Below are 13,931 nucleotides of genomic sequence, written 5' to 3'. Positions count from 1 at the left end.
CGACCGTCATACCTGAACTCTGTGCGAGGTGAAACTACTTTTCTGTTAAGCACAAAACAACTGCAGCACTCTGAGAGATGGATAAAGAAAGAGACGGAGAGCGCTAACAAAGTAACCCGAGATGAGGTCCCGAGTCCTGAGAGGCTTGGGTTTGTTAGCCGCTCCTCCTCCTGAACATGACACTCACTCCTGCACACTAATTGGTCCCTCTAAAGTGACTGAGAGCAAGTTACTCTACTCTCGCTGACACACATCTGGGACGAGCTCAGCCCTCTCGTACGCCGTGTGGGAGATAGCACTGCATGAACAAATGACACACACACACTGGCACACATACACAAACGTAGTTCATCCGTCGATGGACGCACTACATATTTCAGCAGAAGCGCTCATCTTCATTAATGATAAATCTATCTTGCCTGCTTTAGACATCTGTGCTGATCATATGGGATTGTGCATCAACTTCACAAGTCTCAGCAAATCCACAGAGATAATCTGCGCATGTTAAAATGTGTTAAAATCATACATGGAGGCTCTCTCTTGACTGGAGATTTTGAGCAATGGGAAATCTCAAGTTAGTTTGTAAACATGTGAACATCAAAAGGGTTTTGAATGCCAAGGAAAACATAAGATGATGGAGATAAGCTGTTCAGGGTCTGAAAGTAAATTGAAAAATGAAACGAGAATGTGCACTGCACTTCTTATTGCACCATAAACACGGATTCAAAATATGTTCTGATTTAATAAAGCAGTCATGTAAAGCAGGCACAATTAATCAGGGTATCGTCCGTCCATTTCATATCCATTTTCAAAAAAAAAAACTAAGAAATCTGAGCTTGTGACGTCACCCTCAAAATAATAGTAATAAAATAATAATAATAATAATAATAATAATATTAATAATAATGAAATATATATAATTAAAATAGGAGGAAATAAAATAAAAACAAATATTACCCTTTGTTATAGCACCAGGGCCCAATGTGTTTTTATTCTGGTCCTGCTAACAACTACTAAAAAAACTAAACAATAAAAAAACACAAACCAATATTAATTATTATTATTTGTATTATTTAGGCCTACAGTAGCTCTACAGCAATCATGCATACCAGGTTCTGCTTGGCTATCTTTGCTCAGTATCAGGTGCACAGCAGCTATTATTTAATTTATGCATACGCAATGAATGTAAGCCTGCTAATTGATCAAATGATAGAATATGTAAACTTAGTTTATATATATATATATATATATATATATATATATATATATATATATATATATATATATATATATAATTAAATAATAGTAATTAAAAATGTGGGTGTTGATCCGCAGAGGCGTTTCAGCATCGCCTACATGTGTACAATGAATTTTAAAGTTTTCTTACGTTTTTTTTTTCGTTCTTTTTTAGCAAAAGAAAAAGCAAACAGATTTTTTTTAAACGGATATGGAATGGACGGAAGATACCCTGATTACAATTAAAATGTGCTTACTTTTTCAGCTTTTTTTTTTAGCAAATTTAGCATGAACGAAATCAAACTGGAACTCCAATCTGCAATTTAAATTAAAGCAAAGTGTTTTTTGACTGTTGTAAGGTACATAATGCCAATGTTTTTACTACATCGTGTTTCATCTTTTACTACATCTTTTTCTTTTACACAAAGACGAAAATGCATTCTCCAAAGTTTGCATTTCAGGCCCTCAAAATGTTGCTGTTGTGTAAATAATGGCCAAAATGCATTAAAAAAGTTTTCTGGGTGGTCTAAAATGTTGTCATTCACAAAATACGCATTAAAACAGGAGATACATAGACGATTGTCACGAAAACAAGACTCTCCTGTGCAAAACACTGAAAAAGCAGTGAGGCACGGAACAGAGAAAGACATATTTCAAGAGTTCACACTTAGATATTGCTTCATAACATTAGCAGGATTGACATGCTGTCCCGGGAGAGAACCCTGAGCTCGGAGATAATTGAGCCCAGGGCCCCCGCCTGGTCAATGAGCATGTAAGGGTGTCCGAGATCAGATAGTTCTCGAAAGCTCCCCCTGGTAAAGAAGGAAAAGGGGAAGATGGGGTGGATGGGGGATTCTTCAAAGAATGAAGATATGGGAGTATTACTAAATGGGCTATATATAGTGAGTTTGGATTCATCTGATTGGCTTACTAATGATTACTGATGGGAGACCAGCCGCGATCAATCATCCCTGCAGGAACAGGAAATCAACATGATGTCATGTTGACGTTGTACCCCAAATACCCCAACGTCGTGGAGATGTTGGATTTAGTTTGGAAATGAAAATCGGGTTGGCATCAGAAATCAGCGTCAGGCCAACGTCAACGTCCAATCTAAAATCAACATCTAATCATGTTACACCTTGAGGTTGTGTGGACGTTACCCCTATGACATCTGTCAGACATTGGATTTTGATCACTTTCCAACACAACCAAAAATCAACCAAATATCAACGTAATTTGATGTCGCTATTGGACGTCAAAATAACATTGTCCTTAGATGCTGGCTAGACATAAAATTTTGGTCAGCTGACGTAATGACCTAAATCTAACCTAATATTAACGGCTTATGATTTTGTGTGTCTGTTGGGATATCACGTGCTCCTCTCCAAATTAGTTCATGAAACTTCACTTTGAGTAAGTGTTTACATGAAAATTAATTAAAAAGCAGTGCAGTGGAACAAAAATGGCATGTGAATGAGCTCTGAGGATGTGGTGTTTCTGTTTTCAGTACTTTGCAGGTAAACATTGTTTCATGGGTTCGTCTGGAGCTCAAAGAAGAAACGCTAATTCTACAGTACTTCAGGCGTGCACAGCCACACGTTCACTAAAGTAACGCCAATGGTTCTCTTCAATGTTCTGTAGCATAGAGCTGTCTCTTAATGGCTTGAACTGATGCTTGCATCAATACAAATGTTCTGTAGAATCAGTCCAATGTGTTTTTGAGTTCCTCAGACACCAGGCTCTCATTATCTCTCATCAGTCCAAGACACGGACTGCTGGAATTCCTCTTTCTGTACCACATCTCGCAAATATCAACTTTGTCCATAGTGGCCATAATTATCACAAGGATTTACAGATCTCAGAGTCAGTGAGGAGGCCTGAGGGAAGTGAAGATTTTCTGCTTTACTGTCTCTTTGCAGAGCAGGACTTGCAGCATTGTTGACCATAGAATTTGTGATTGCAAACACCATGCTGAGGCACCAGATGACACCAGCTGAAGAAGTCAATGCAAGGCTGGTCTTCTGTTAATGGAAAGACACAAAATGACTATTATTTTGAATACCTTTTCATCATTTCCTGTTCTTCTATGTAAAATGCCTTTGACACAATCCACATTGTACAAAATGCTATAGAAATAAAAGTGTCTGGAGCTTTTATTTTAAGCCTTAAAAAACACTTTTGTGTAAGCGCTGTTTACTCTGAATATAGAGACGTTGTAGAGAGGTTGCTAACCACTTGGAAATACTGCACTGGCATACTGATAAGGACCTGACCTGCTCTCTGAAGACCCTCAGACTGAAATCTCCCATGGGAATGAACAATTATGCACACAAACACAGTTGCGTCCTTTGAGCTATGTGCCCTGTACTACTAAATAAACAAATAAAACGTATTTAAATTTTCAATATCATTATAATTAAAGGTATAATTCACCAAAAAATGAAGAAGTACTGTTGATTTAAACACAGCTAGACCATTCATGCACCGTAAAACCCAAGTCAACTTCATCAAATGAAATAAGTGTAGTTAACTCAAAATTGACTGAAAGTGAATTCTACTCATTTGAAAAGCATTTTGAACTCAGTGTTGAAGGTAATGAGTTAATTAAATACCTCATTAATTCAACTTAAATGGAGCAAGTTTTTTTTAACTCAAATGGTTTGTTGCAATCAGTTTCCTCGATTGGTTTGAGTTGACTTAACTTATTGGGTTTTACAGTACTCAGTTGGTTTGAGTTCTCTTTATTTATTGGAGTTTTACTGTGCTCAAATTGCTTCATTTTCTCAAATGGAGTAAGTTCACAGTACTCATTAGGATTAGGTTTTGAACTTAAATGGTTTGTTGCAATCGATTTTCTCAAATGGTTTGAATTACCTTAACTTTTTGGGTTTTACAGTGTGAAGTAGGTGACTTTTTTCATCTAATTAACATTAAATAAGACTATTACCAGAAACTACAGTATAAACATATCACAAACAAAACTTTTGCCCCTGACTCATGCCCCCTGTCTCATGAAGTGAAATGGTTAGTCTATGTTTTTTGTTTCTTCTATTGAGGTTGTTTGAAGATTGTTGCAAACTGGTTGCCATTGACATCCATAGTAAAAAATAAATAAATACAGTGGAAGTCAATGGGCACTGGTTTCCAACATTCTTCTCGAAAAAACAGAAGACAAAATCTCAGATAGGTTTGGAAGAAGTGGAGGATGAGTAATAATGATATTGTTCAATTTTATTTTAGGGTGAACTACTGTATATTGTATAAGTCAGTTTTTCTCAACCATGTTCCTGGAGGACCACCTCTGCACATTTTCCATGTTCCTTAACCAAACACAGCTGATTTAGATCGTCAGCTCATTAGCAGAGACTGAAAGATATGGGCTTTCAATATGCATTCTTCAGCATTCTTGTGTACTCGTGTAACATCATCATCAACCATCAAAATTCGGTTTCAAAACTCAAGAGCGCAGCTTCCAGCCTCTGGCACTTGAACTGCAGCTCTGCACAAAACGTTTGGCCAGTGGAGAAACGGTCGTGCCCATCTGAGCATGGTTCTCGCGAGGTTTTTTTTTTTTTCTTCACTTTCGCCAATTGGTGAAGTTTTTTCCTCGTCGCTGTCGCCACAAGCTTACATGGTTCGGGATCTGTGGAGCTGCGCATCAATGGATTGCTCTTCAGTGTTTGGACTCTCAGTAGTGATTATTAAACCTCACTGAACTGAGCTAAACTAAACTGATCTAAATTTTAAAAACTGAACTGTTCCAATTTACTATGATCTTTTATGTGAAGCTGCTTTGACACAATCTACATTGTAAAAGCGCTATACAAATAAAGGTGAATTGAATTGAATTAAAAAAGTCCAAGAGGTCATTGCGGCTGAATAAAGGAGATGGGAAGCGAAGAATTTTATATAGGTTTATTAATAAAGTTTAGAGATATAACTTATTTATCTGAGTTTCCCTAAATGAGACGGTAAAAATAAACATTAACATGAAAATCTAAAGGCATAAACACACTAAGGGTGTTTATTTGCTGAAATTCGAATTAAAATCTGCTTTATTTATATTGTGCAAAGTATTTATATTTATATATATATATAATGTTTTTATGCATGTTATTTATTGAAAAAGAGAAAAACAATAAATTATTGTATGAATGCTGTAATGTTTAAAAAAATTCTGTTAAAACACGTGAAGGTCATGTGACCATCAGGAAGAACGCGGCATCTCATTTCTCATAGGACGTGTTCTCTGTTCTAGCAGTTTCTCAAGTTTGTCCTTTTGAGGTACTCTGACAAGACCACTCTCTATGAGAACGCAAGTCCGTTCTCTACATTCTCAGAATCAAGAAACAGCTTTGTAATGGGTATGACAGACAAAGGAGACATCCAAAACATGCAGCGTTGGTGGTCCTCCAGGTACGTAGTTGAGAAACACTGGTATAAATCATACTATTATGATATTAATTGACACTGTTTATTCAAACCTTGTATTTCACTCTTATGTGTATATATAATTCAGTTGACTCGTTAAATGTACTGTAGTAGTGAAATTCACAAGTAAACAATGTATTGTTTGTACCACTACATAATAAATAAATGTAAACACTAATTCTGTTTATGAAGCTTGATAATTGCCTTTGATACACATGGAATCAAAGCAACAATAAAATTGAACACTCTGAAATTATGTATACATTTATGCAGCTGGCGGATGCTATAGCCAAAGTATGGTATCCATTTTTATCAGTAAATGTTTCCTGAGAATCCTACCCATGACATTACTAACGTCATGCTCCACCAGCTCCTCTACAGAGCGAGATATGAGAGTTCTTAACAAACAAACATTCAGCGGTAAGTCATAACCAATAAACATTCAGTGATGTGTCCTCTCAGGCATTGCAGGTACTGTTGAGTGAGATAAGAGCTGAGGTAAAAGTTGGGGTTCAGGTCTTAAAGATGGCAACCATTCATTCATTCATTCCTTCGTTCGTTCGTTCGTTCGTTCGTTAATTCAATTTCCTTCGGCTTAGTCACTTAATTCATCAGGGGTCGCCACAGCGGAATGACCCAACTTATCCAGCATATGTTTTACACAGCAGATGCCCTTCCAGCTGCAACCTAGTACTGGGAAACACCCATACACATTCACATGCATACACATCCACTACGGCCAATTTAGTTTATTCAGTTCACCTATGCTGCATGTCTATGGACTGTTGGGGGAAACTGGAGCACCCAGAAGAACCCCTTGCGAACACGGGGAGAACATGCAAACTCCACATGTTTGCCAAATGGCCCAGCCTTGAACCAGCAACCATCTTGCTGTGCAAGGTGAGAGTGCTAACCACTGAGCCACCGTGTTGGGATGGCAACCAAAGGTTGGTAATAAGATCCATGAGACATCACCCATGAGCAACACAACTGAGAATATCCCTGCAAAGAAGAGGTAGTGCTGTAAAAGTGGCAGTGATTTATTCTAAAACAGAAGGGAATTAAAGCGTAGTAGTCAGCCTAGACATGCAGATTAAACAAGAATCAGGTATTTCAGAGATAAATCTGCAGCCCAAATGCTACCTATAATAATATAAACTCTAGAATGCATAGAATGATTCTTAAATGTTTGTTTTGAGCACTTCTCAAGTGACTGCCTCTTTAGGATAAATGATTATGTTGGTTTTGGGTTTAATTCTCAGGAACACACACCGTGATAAAAAAGTATCAAATGTAAAATATAGTCTATTTATACTTATAAATCTACCAAATGTATTCTTGTTATAGCTATTATTCCAGGTTTCAGTGTCACAAACCCTTCTAATATACTTTAATAATGCTTATTATTATTATTATCAGTATTATTAGTCTTGAAATATGTTATGCTGCTTAATATTTTTTGTAAGCCATGATATTTATTTTAGTACTGGTTGATTAACTCTTTCCCTGCCAGTTTATTTATTTATTTTTTTTTTAAGTTGCCAGCCATGACCACTTTATTCTTTTTTGATGGTTTTCACCTAAATTTGACACTGACAGTGCCTTAGAATATTTTCTGCTAGGAATATATGACCATATATGATGTGATCATTTTTTTAATCACCACTTGAATGCAGATAGGTTTCATCAAAAATGCAACATTTTTGACAAAAAAACTGAAAAAATGCGCACATACTAAGGGACAGATGAAGTCCCCTGACAGATGAAGGCCCTGGTAAAGTAGGGAGTAAGTCAAAGAAAAGCTGTACAACTCTTAATTTTTAAAACGCAATCTGACTTCAACTTTCATCTTATATTTTAAGCCCAGATATCTAGTCCTGGGGTTCCCAAACTTTACAGCCAGCGACCGCTAAAATAACAATGCCAGTGACTTGCGACCCCCAAATTCTTCTTCTTAGGTGATTATAAATATGCAAACGTTGCTCATAGGCCTATACAAACAGGAGCACATTGACAACACAAAAACGTGCAACAGTCTAACAACCATATCATTTTTATAGTCATTTATTCATTTGTTTATTTCAATATTAACCTCGGCTAAAGAGACTGGTGGGCACGATGTTTTCAGCACAAGTCTATTCTTGGTTTAATTTTGGAGACCACCACTCTGAGATCATCCTCATTGTTCAGTTGTGGCCTGTATTTATTTTTAATGTATTTGATTGCCATAAAGGAGTCAGAAGGTATAACCTGGTGCTATAAAACCACTCTCCTGCAGCTGACATTATTGCTGTGTTGTTAATCTAACATAAACACACCGATCCTATAAAAATAATAATTTACAGGCTGATGGCTTTTCATTTGCATGTTGTTGTTTTTCACTATTAATCACTTATTTTTATTTTCTGTGGGTTATAGCTAAAATATTGTAATTCTAATAGTTTAATAAAATATATCTGACTTTTGGAAATCACCAAGAGACCCCTTGTCATTGTCCCGCGACCCCCACTTTGCCAACCACTGATCTAGTCAATGGTGGGGAAAAGAGTTAATGGAAAGTCTAAAACAGTGTTTCATTCTAATTGCTTCATTGCACTTTTTATTTTAGATTTGTTCCTACCAAATGGCATTTAAATGGCAGTACACACTGAAAATGATGTTTTATTTGATTCGAATGTCAAATGTTAAACTAAAGCAGCTTTTACCTTTAAGAGTGGGTGAAGGAGGTGGAACTGGCACTGGGATTGGAGCAGGACAGAAGTGTGTATTGCAGGCCCGTGAGCTTATGGGTCTCTGGTGAGGGAAACAGCCCACTGACGGACGCCCCTGTCTCAGGCACTGAACGCTGCGTGTCTGCACCCCACCGCCGCAGGACACCGTGCACTGAAATACACACAGACAGGACAGAAATATTAGAGCCTTGGCAGAACAGAGACAGAACAAAGGACTGATTATTTATGAAGAGCTAGTGACACGAACCTGCAGCCAAGGAGAAGAGTACCAGCCCAGTGTCACAGAAGGACCGCCAGGCTGGAGGAGCTGGGGTGCCAGGGGCTCTGGGCAAGGGCCGTTATTACAGGATTGCTCAAGATCTGCTTCAGGCTTTTGTAAGTTCCTGCACCTCCTTGCAGGGAACTCGGTGTAGCCTCCTTGAGAGTCTTTTTCTCCACAGTGGAGCTCTCTTCTCCTTACTCCTGCTCCACAGGAGGCCGAACACTGTCAAACAACCCAACAATTAGATAACACATTGTTTCCTTGTTCTCATACAAATCCCTTGAGTGTAAAATAAAATGCCAATCAGAAAATAAACACAGACTCTGATGATCCACACATTATGCATGCCCCAGCACTGGTTGATTGGCCGGGTTGGATATAGTTACTTTTAAAAGTAATATATTAGAGTCTTGACTTAAAACTAAGTTACCTTTTAAGAAAAGTAACTTTTTAAAAGATTTTTATTATTATTATTGTAATGTAATTTATTAATTTAAAAACTAAATTTACTCAACACTTCTAATGAATTTGCAACTATGAGAATATCCCCTGGGGCTGCATGGTGGCGCAGTTGGTACCACGATCGCCTCACAGCAAGAAGGTTGCTGGTTCGAGCTGGTTTTCTTGCTCTGTTAAACATCATTTATGAAATATTTTAAAAAGAAAAAAAATTCAAAGAGAGGCTAATAATTCTGATTGCAACTGTATGTGGGACTCTTATTTTGATCTCATCTCATCACAGCTCATTGTCAGAACACAAACTTGTGCAAAGACAGACTACAAATTTTATTCCGTGCTCCCAAAGAGGCAAACAGTCAGTTTAAATGTATCTTTTGTTAGTTTATCGTGTATATTGTGTAATTTGAGGTTATGTTTGTTTGTAATGAAGCAACAAGCACATGTAAACTGCTTAAAGATAAGTGTATAGTGGTAATACCTGTAGTTATAAAAGAGGATATAAAACTGTGGTAACATGTTATTTTGATGGTCCATTTGAGTATTAGTAGACTGTCTGCTTAATATCTGTTGATATGCTCTTTCAACAGACATTTAGCTGACTATAAGAAACTTTGCAAGTACATGTGCAACTTACATTAATCCCAACCCTAACCCCAACCTAACAGTCTACTTATAATCTAATGAGAATTAGTTGGCATGTAGATGTTATGCAACTTAAATTCAACAAACGGACCATCAGAATAAAGTGTGACCAAAATGGTTTCTGGAGAATTTTTGATCTTTAACCACATACTTTCTATGTAGATACCAGAGAACAATTTAACTTTAAATCAAAGCACTCTATGACACCTTTAATTTTGAAAATGCTCTTTTTGAAAATAATGATGGATGTTTATTCAACCAATACATTTTGTACATATCGATATCAATGGCTTTACCAGCATATGCTTGCTACATGCTATTCCCTTTTAATTTGTTGCTTAATATAAATGTTAATGTGCCCAAGATTCATGCTCAATTACTTAATTGACCTAAATTTAACTCGCAATAGCAAACCTGAAGCATAACATAAGTGTGACATGAATGCACCTGTAATTACTGAAACATTTTGCCGAAAAATATTATACCAGAAGATTAGGCTGAAAACAAACAGTTGAAGTCAGAATTATTAGCCCCCCTTTTAACTTTTTTCTTTTTTAAATATTTCCCAAATTATGTTTAACAGAGCAAGGAAATTTTCACAGTATATCTGATAATATTTTTTCTTCTGGAGAAAGTCTTATTTTTTTATTGTGGCTAGAGTAAAAGCAGTTTTTAATATTTTAATAAACATTTTAAGGTCAAAATTATTAGCCCCTTTAAGCTATATATTTTTTGATAGTCTACAGGACAAACCATCATTATACAATAACTTGCCTAATTACCCTAACCTGCCTAGTTAACCTAATTAACCTAGTTAAGCCTTTAAATGTCACTTTATGCTGTATAGAAGTGTCTTAAAAAATATCTAGTCAAATATTATTTACTGTCATCATGGCAAAGATAAAATAAATCAGTTATTAGAAAAGAGTAATCAAAACTATATAAATTATATTTAGAAACGTGTTGAAAAAATCTTCTCTCCGTTAAACAGAAATTGCGGAAAAAAAATAAACAGGGGAACTAATAATTCAGGGGGCTAATAATTATGACTTCAACTGTATCTGTCTTGTCCCTTGAAACACAATTTCTGTCTTTTTTTATTTATTTACTTTACATTTATGGCTATGCAATAAGATGATTTACGCCATTTCTGCAGCTCCAATGTGGGTTTGAATCTTAACGTAGGCATAGCATGTTGTGGTCTATCTTATAAAATTAATTTGTATTAATTGTAACATGATAAGATAATGGAATTGTGAAAGTGTATCCATAAAAATGTAGACATAAACTCAAAAAAGATTTTGCTGCTTGTTCAAACTACTATTTAAAATGAGATGAAACAACACAATTCTTGAGATTTGGGGGGGGACTTAATTTTTTATGTTCAATCTTCTTAAACTTCTTGTTAACTTAATTGATTTGTGTTGGGAAAACATAAACATTGTGTGAAACCATGCATTTTTTACAGAGTAGCATTAGGTACACTGCGTTGCTTCACACACTAACATCATGCATGTTTTCTGCATTTGAATATTACTATGTGTGATTTACATAATATTTTAGTACCATGCATGTACGCACATGGTTCGTACGAGTGCTTCTACATAACCTTTGATATTCCTATGAGGGCCTTACCTCTCCCCAGGCCCTAGTTATCCACTGAAGACGCTCATTCTTGGGGCAGCGGCTCAGCACACAGCTCTCCTGGGCTTTGGGCTTCAGGTGTAATTTACACATGCTGTCAGGCACCACCACAGCCCTGGCACCTGGATCAGTGCTCCTGCAGAAAACACTGCGTTTCTTCAAGCCTCGTCCGCAGGTCTTCGAGCACTTCAGAGAAGAGGGAAAAAGAAAGATAAACACAGAGAAAGAGAGCTCCCCCCATGTGGTCTTTGAGTGATGTTAGTTTAAGCATTGTAAAGGTCACAGTGGCACGCAGTTTCACCTCCAACAACAGTTGATATGAACTCTGGAGACAGGCGCTGTGAACTTATTCTGACCTTTATAGGAGGGATTTAGTCAATATCAACTACCATTTCTCAAAGATTGCAAACTGTTTATGCAAAACAATGATTTATGACTTATGATTTATGAAAAAAAAGGTTAAAGATTCAGCTTCACTGCTAATGATGAAATGAACTTTGGTGTGTTTCAACATTCTCTGTGGAATTTTTGTTTACATGAAAAAAAAAATAATTCAGACCTGATTCAGACACATTAAATCTATATTTATGCAAGCGAATACGCAATAGCAAAACATATTACAAGATATTAGATTAAACAGTGTGCTCATTTTTACTTCCAAACAATGCATGGTCACTTCAACCATGTGCAGAATGGACTCTGAACGTAATCAATGCAAGAGTGAGACGGATGAAGCAGAATGTGCTACATGCTCAATAACAGCAGGGGGCAGTAGTGTTTCAGCTCTGATGCTTTTTCAATTTGTTCTGGTCATCTCAAATATTCCCTTTAATATTTGGGCTATTGCTTTTAAGCACATTTCAAAACTGAATTTCAAGGTGCTGTATTATTTTTTTATTTATTATAACATGATTAGTTACACAGTGGAGGGAAAAGTTGAATACATAAGAGTTGGATTGAAAATAGCGCATACATTTCTATAACTATCTAACGGAACAATAAAGAACATTTCAGGCCTTTTGGGTCTACTGAATTTAAGGATTTAATAATTCATATTTTATATAATATTTAAATTAATATTTTAGCAATCTCATTCATTTTTTAGTGAGTTAGGTAGTTAGTATTAACATATTTTTATAGTTTTTTTTTTCTTCTTTTGACTATATTTGCACAATCCACCACAACACCCCATTTATTCGAATGGAAAGAAAGAGATGCATGTTTATGTCACACTCTTGTGACTAAGGAGCCATTGAGAGAAATATATAGTAACACTAGTTTAAGTACCAATTCTTGCTATTAACTAGCGGTTTATTACCTACCAATTATTAAGATAATGGGTATTCGTTAGTACTTACTGTATAAAGTACACATCCTGTATGATCTCATTACCTTAACAAGCAAATTAGGAGTTTATTGGGTAAAATGCCATAATGGGTAATAGCAAGAATTGTATCCTAAAATAAAGTGATAAGATATACTTTTTTCTTGTTTTGTTTCTCTGTAGTTCTTGTAATATATTTGGTCATCATTGACACAAAATAACCTATCTTATTTATCCTAAACATATGCTATACACCTGACTGAATATACAGTATACTCAACAAAACATCTTAAATAATACACACAACTCTGTGTTACACACTAGTCAGATTGTGCAAGTGACATAGTGAATCCAATCTTTCCACACCACATTAAAATGCTGAAAAACATAAATAAAGTGCAAACAATTGACAGAATATTGTATGTGATCCAACAGTACCTGTGTCCAGGAGCCAGTGCTCCACTCTGGAGGACATGACTGTGTGTTGCAGGGCTGTAATTGAGCAGGAGCCATTACTGGACACAAGGACTGAGCAGCCACCTCCTCCCGCTGGTATGTCACCTTCCTCAGGCAGCGGATGTTTCTCGTCTGCTGGCCACCTCCACATGTTCTGCTGCACACTCCCCATTTACCTGTGGTCCAGCTGACAAGCCAAAACATCTGACCTTCAGACAAGTACTATGAACATTGTTCATGACTTAAAATAATTGTTTTCTGTAATATATATATATATATATATATATATATATATATATATATATATATATATATATATATATATATATATATATATATATATATATATATGTAATATAACTTATCCAATATAACTTGTAATATATGTAATATGTAATATAACTTGTTTTACGCAGCGGATGCCCTTCCAGCTGCAACCCATATATATATATATATATATATATATAATTTTTCCTATCTTTTATGTCACATGATCTTTTGAGTTTTGCTGACTGGTGATCAAGATTATTTAAACCTTCGCACACAAATCTTGTGTTTTTATATTTCTGCACATTTTTAACAGAATTTTCTGTCTATTATGTCACACGATCTATTGAGCCTTTCTAATTGGTGATTGAGAATATATCATTCATTCAGTTTATTTTCGGCTGAGTCCCTTTATTAATCCAAGGTCGCCACAGCGGAATGAACCGCCAACTTATCCAGCATATGTTTTACAGCG

At 36.0% G+C, this 13,931-nt stretch overlaps 1 protein-coding gene across 1 annotated transcript in view; it reads right to left on the bottom strand.

Annotated features, from left to right (window-relative positions):
• Positions 1–1,325: 1,325 nt before the first annotated feature.
• Positions 1,326–13,931, bottom strand: part of adamts18 (ADAM metallopeptidase with thrombospondin type 1 motif, 18) — an 83,528-nt gene continuing 70,922 nt past the window's right edge. Inside the window, exons 19-23 of the mRNA XM_056461973.1 lie at positions 13,172–13,376; positions 11,401–11,595; positions 8,650–8,886; positions 8,376–8,553; positions 1,326–3,260 (exon numbers count right to left, since the gene is read on the bottom strand). Of these exons, the coding sequence (XP_056317948.1) occupies positions 3,142–3,260; positions 8,376–8,553; positions 8,650–8,886; positions 11,401–11,595; positions 13,172–13,376 (934 nt within the window). The 3' untranslated portion in view covers positions 1,326–3,141. The remainder of the gene's footprint in view (positions 3,261–8,375; positions 8,554–8,649; positions 8,887–11,400; positions 11,596–13,171; positions 13,377–13,931) is intronic.

Source organism: Danio aesculapii, chromosome 7, assembly GCF_903798145.1.
Source record: "Danio aesculapii chromosome 7, fDanAes4.1, whole genome shotgun sequence".
Lineage (NCBI taxonomy): Eukaryota > Metazoa > Chordata > Actinopteri > Cypriniformes > Danionidae > Danio > Danio aesculapii.
This window is presented reverse-complemented; position numbering and strand designations above follow the sequence as displayed.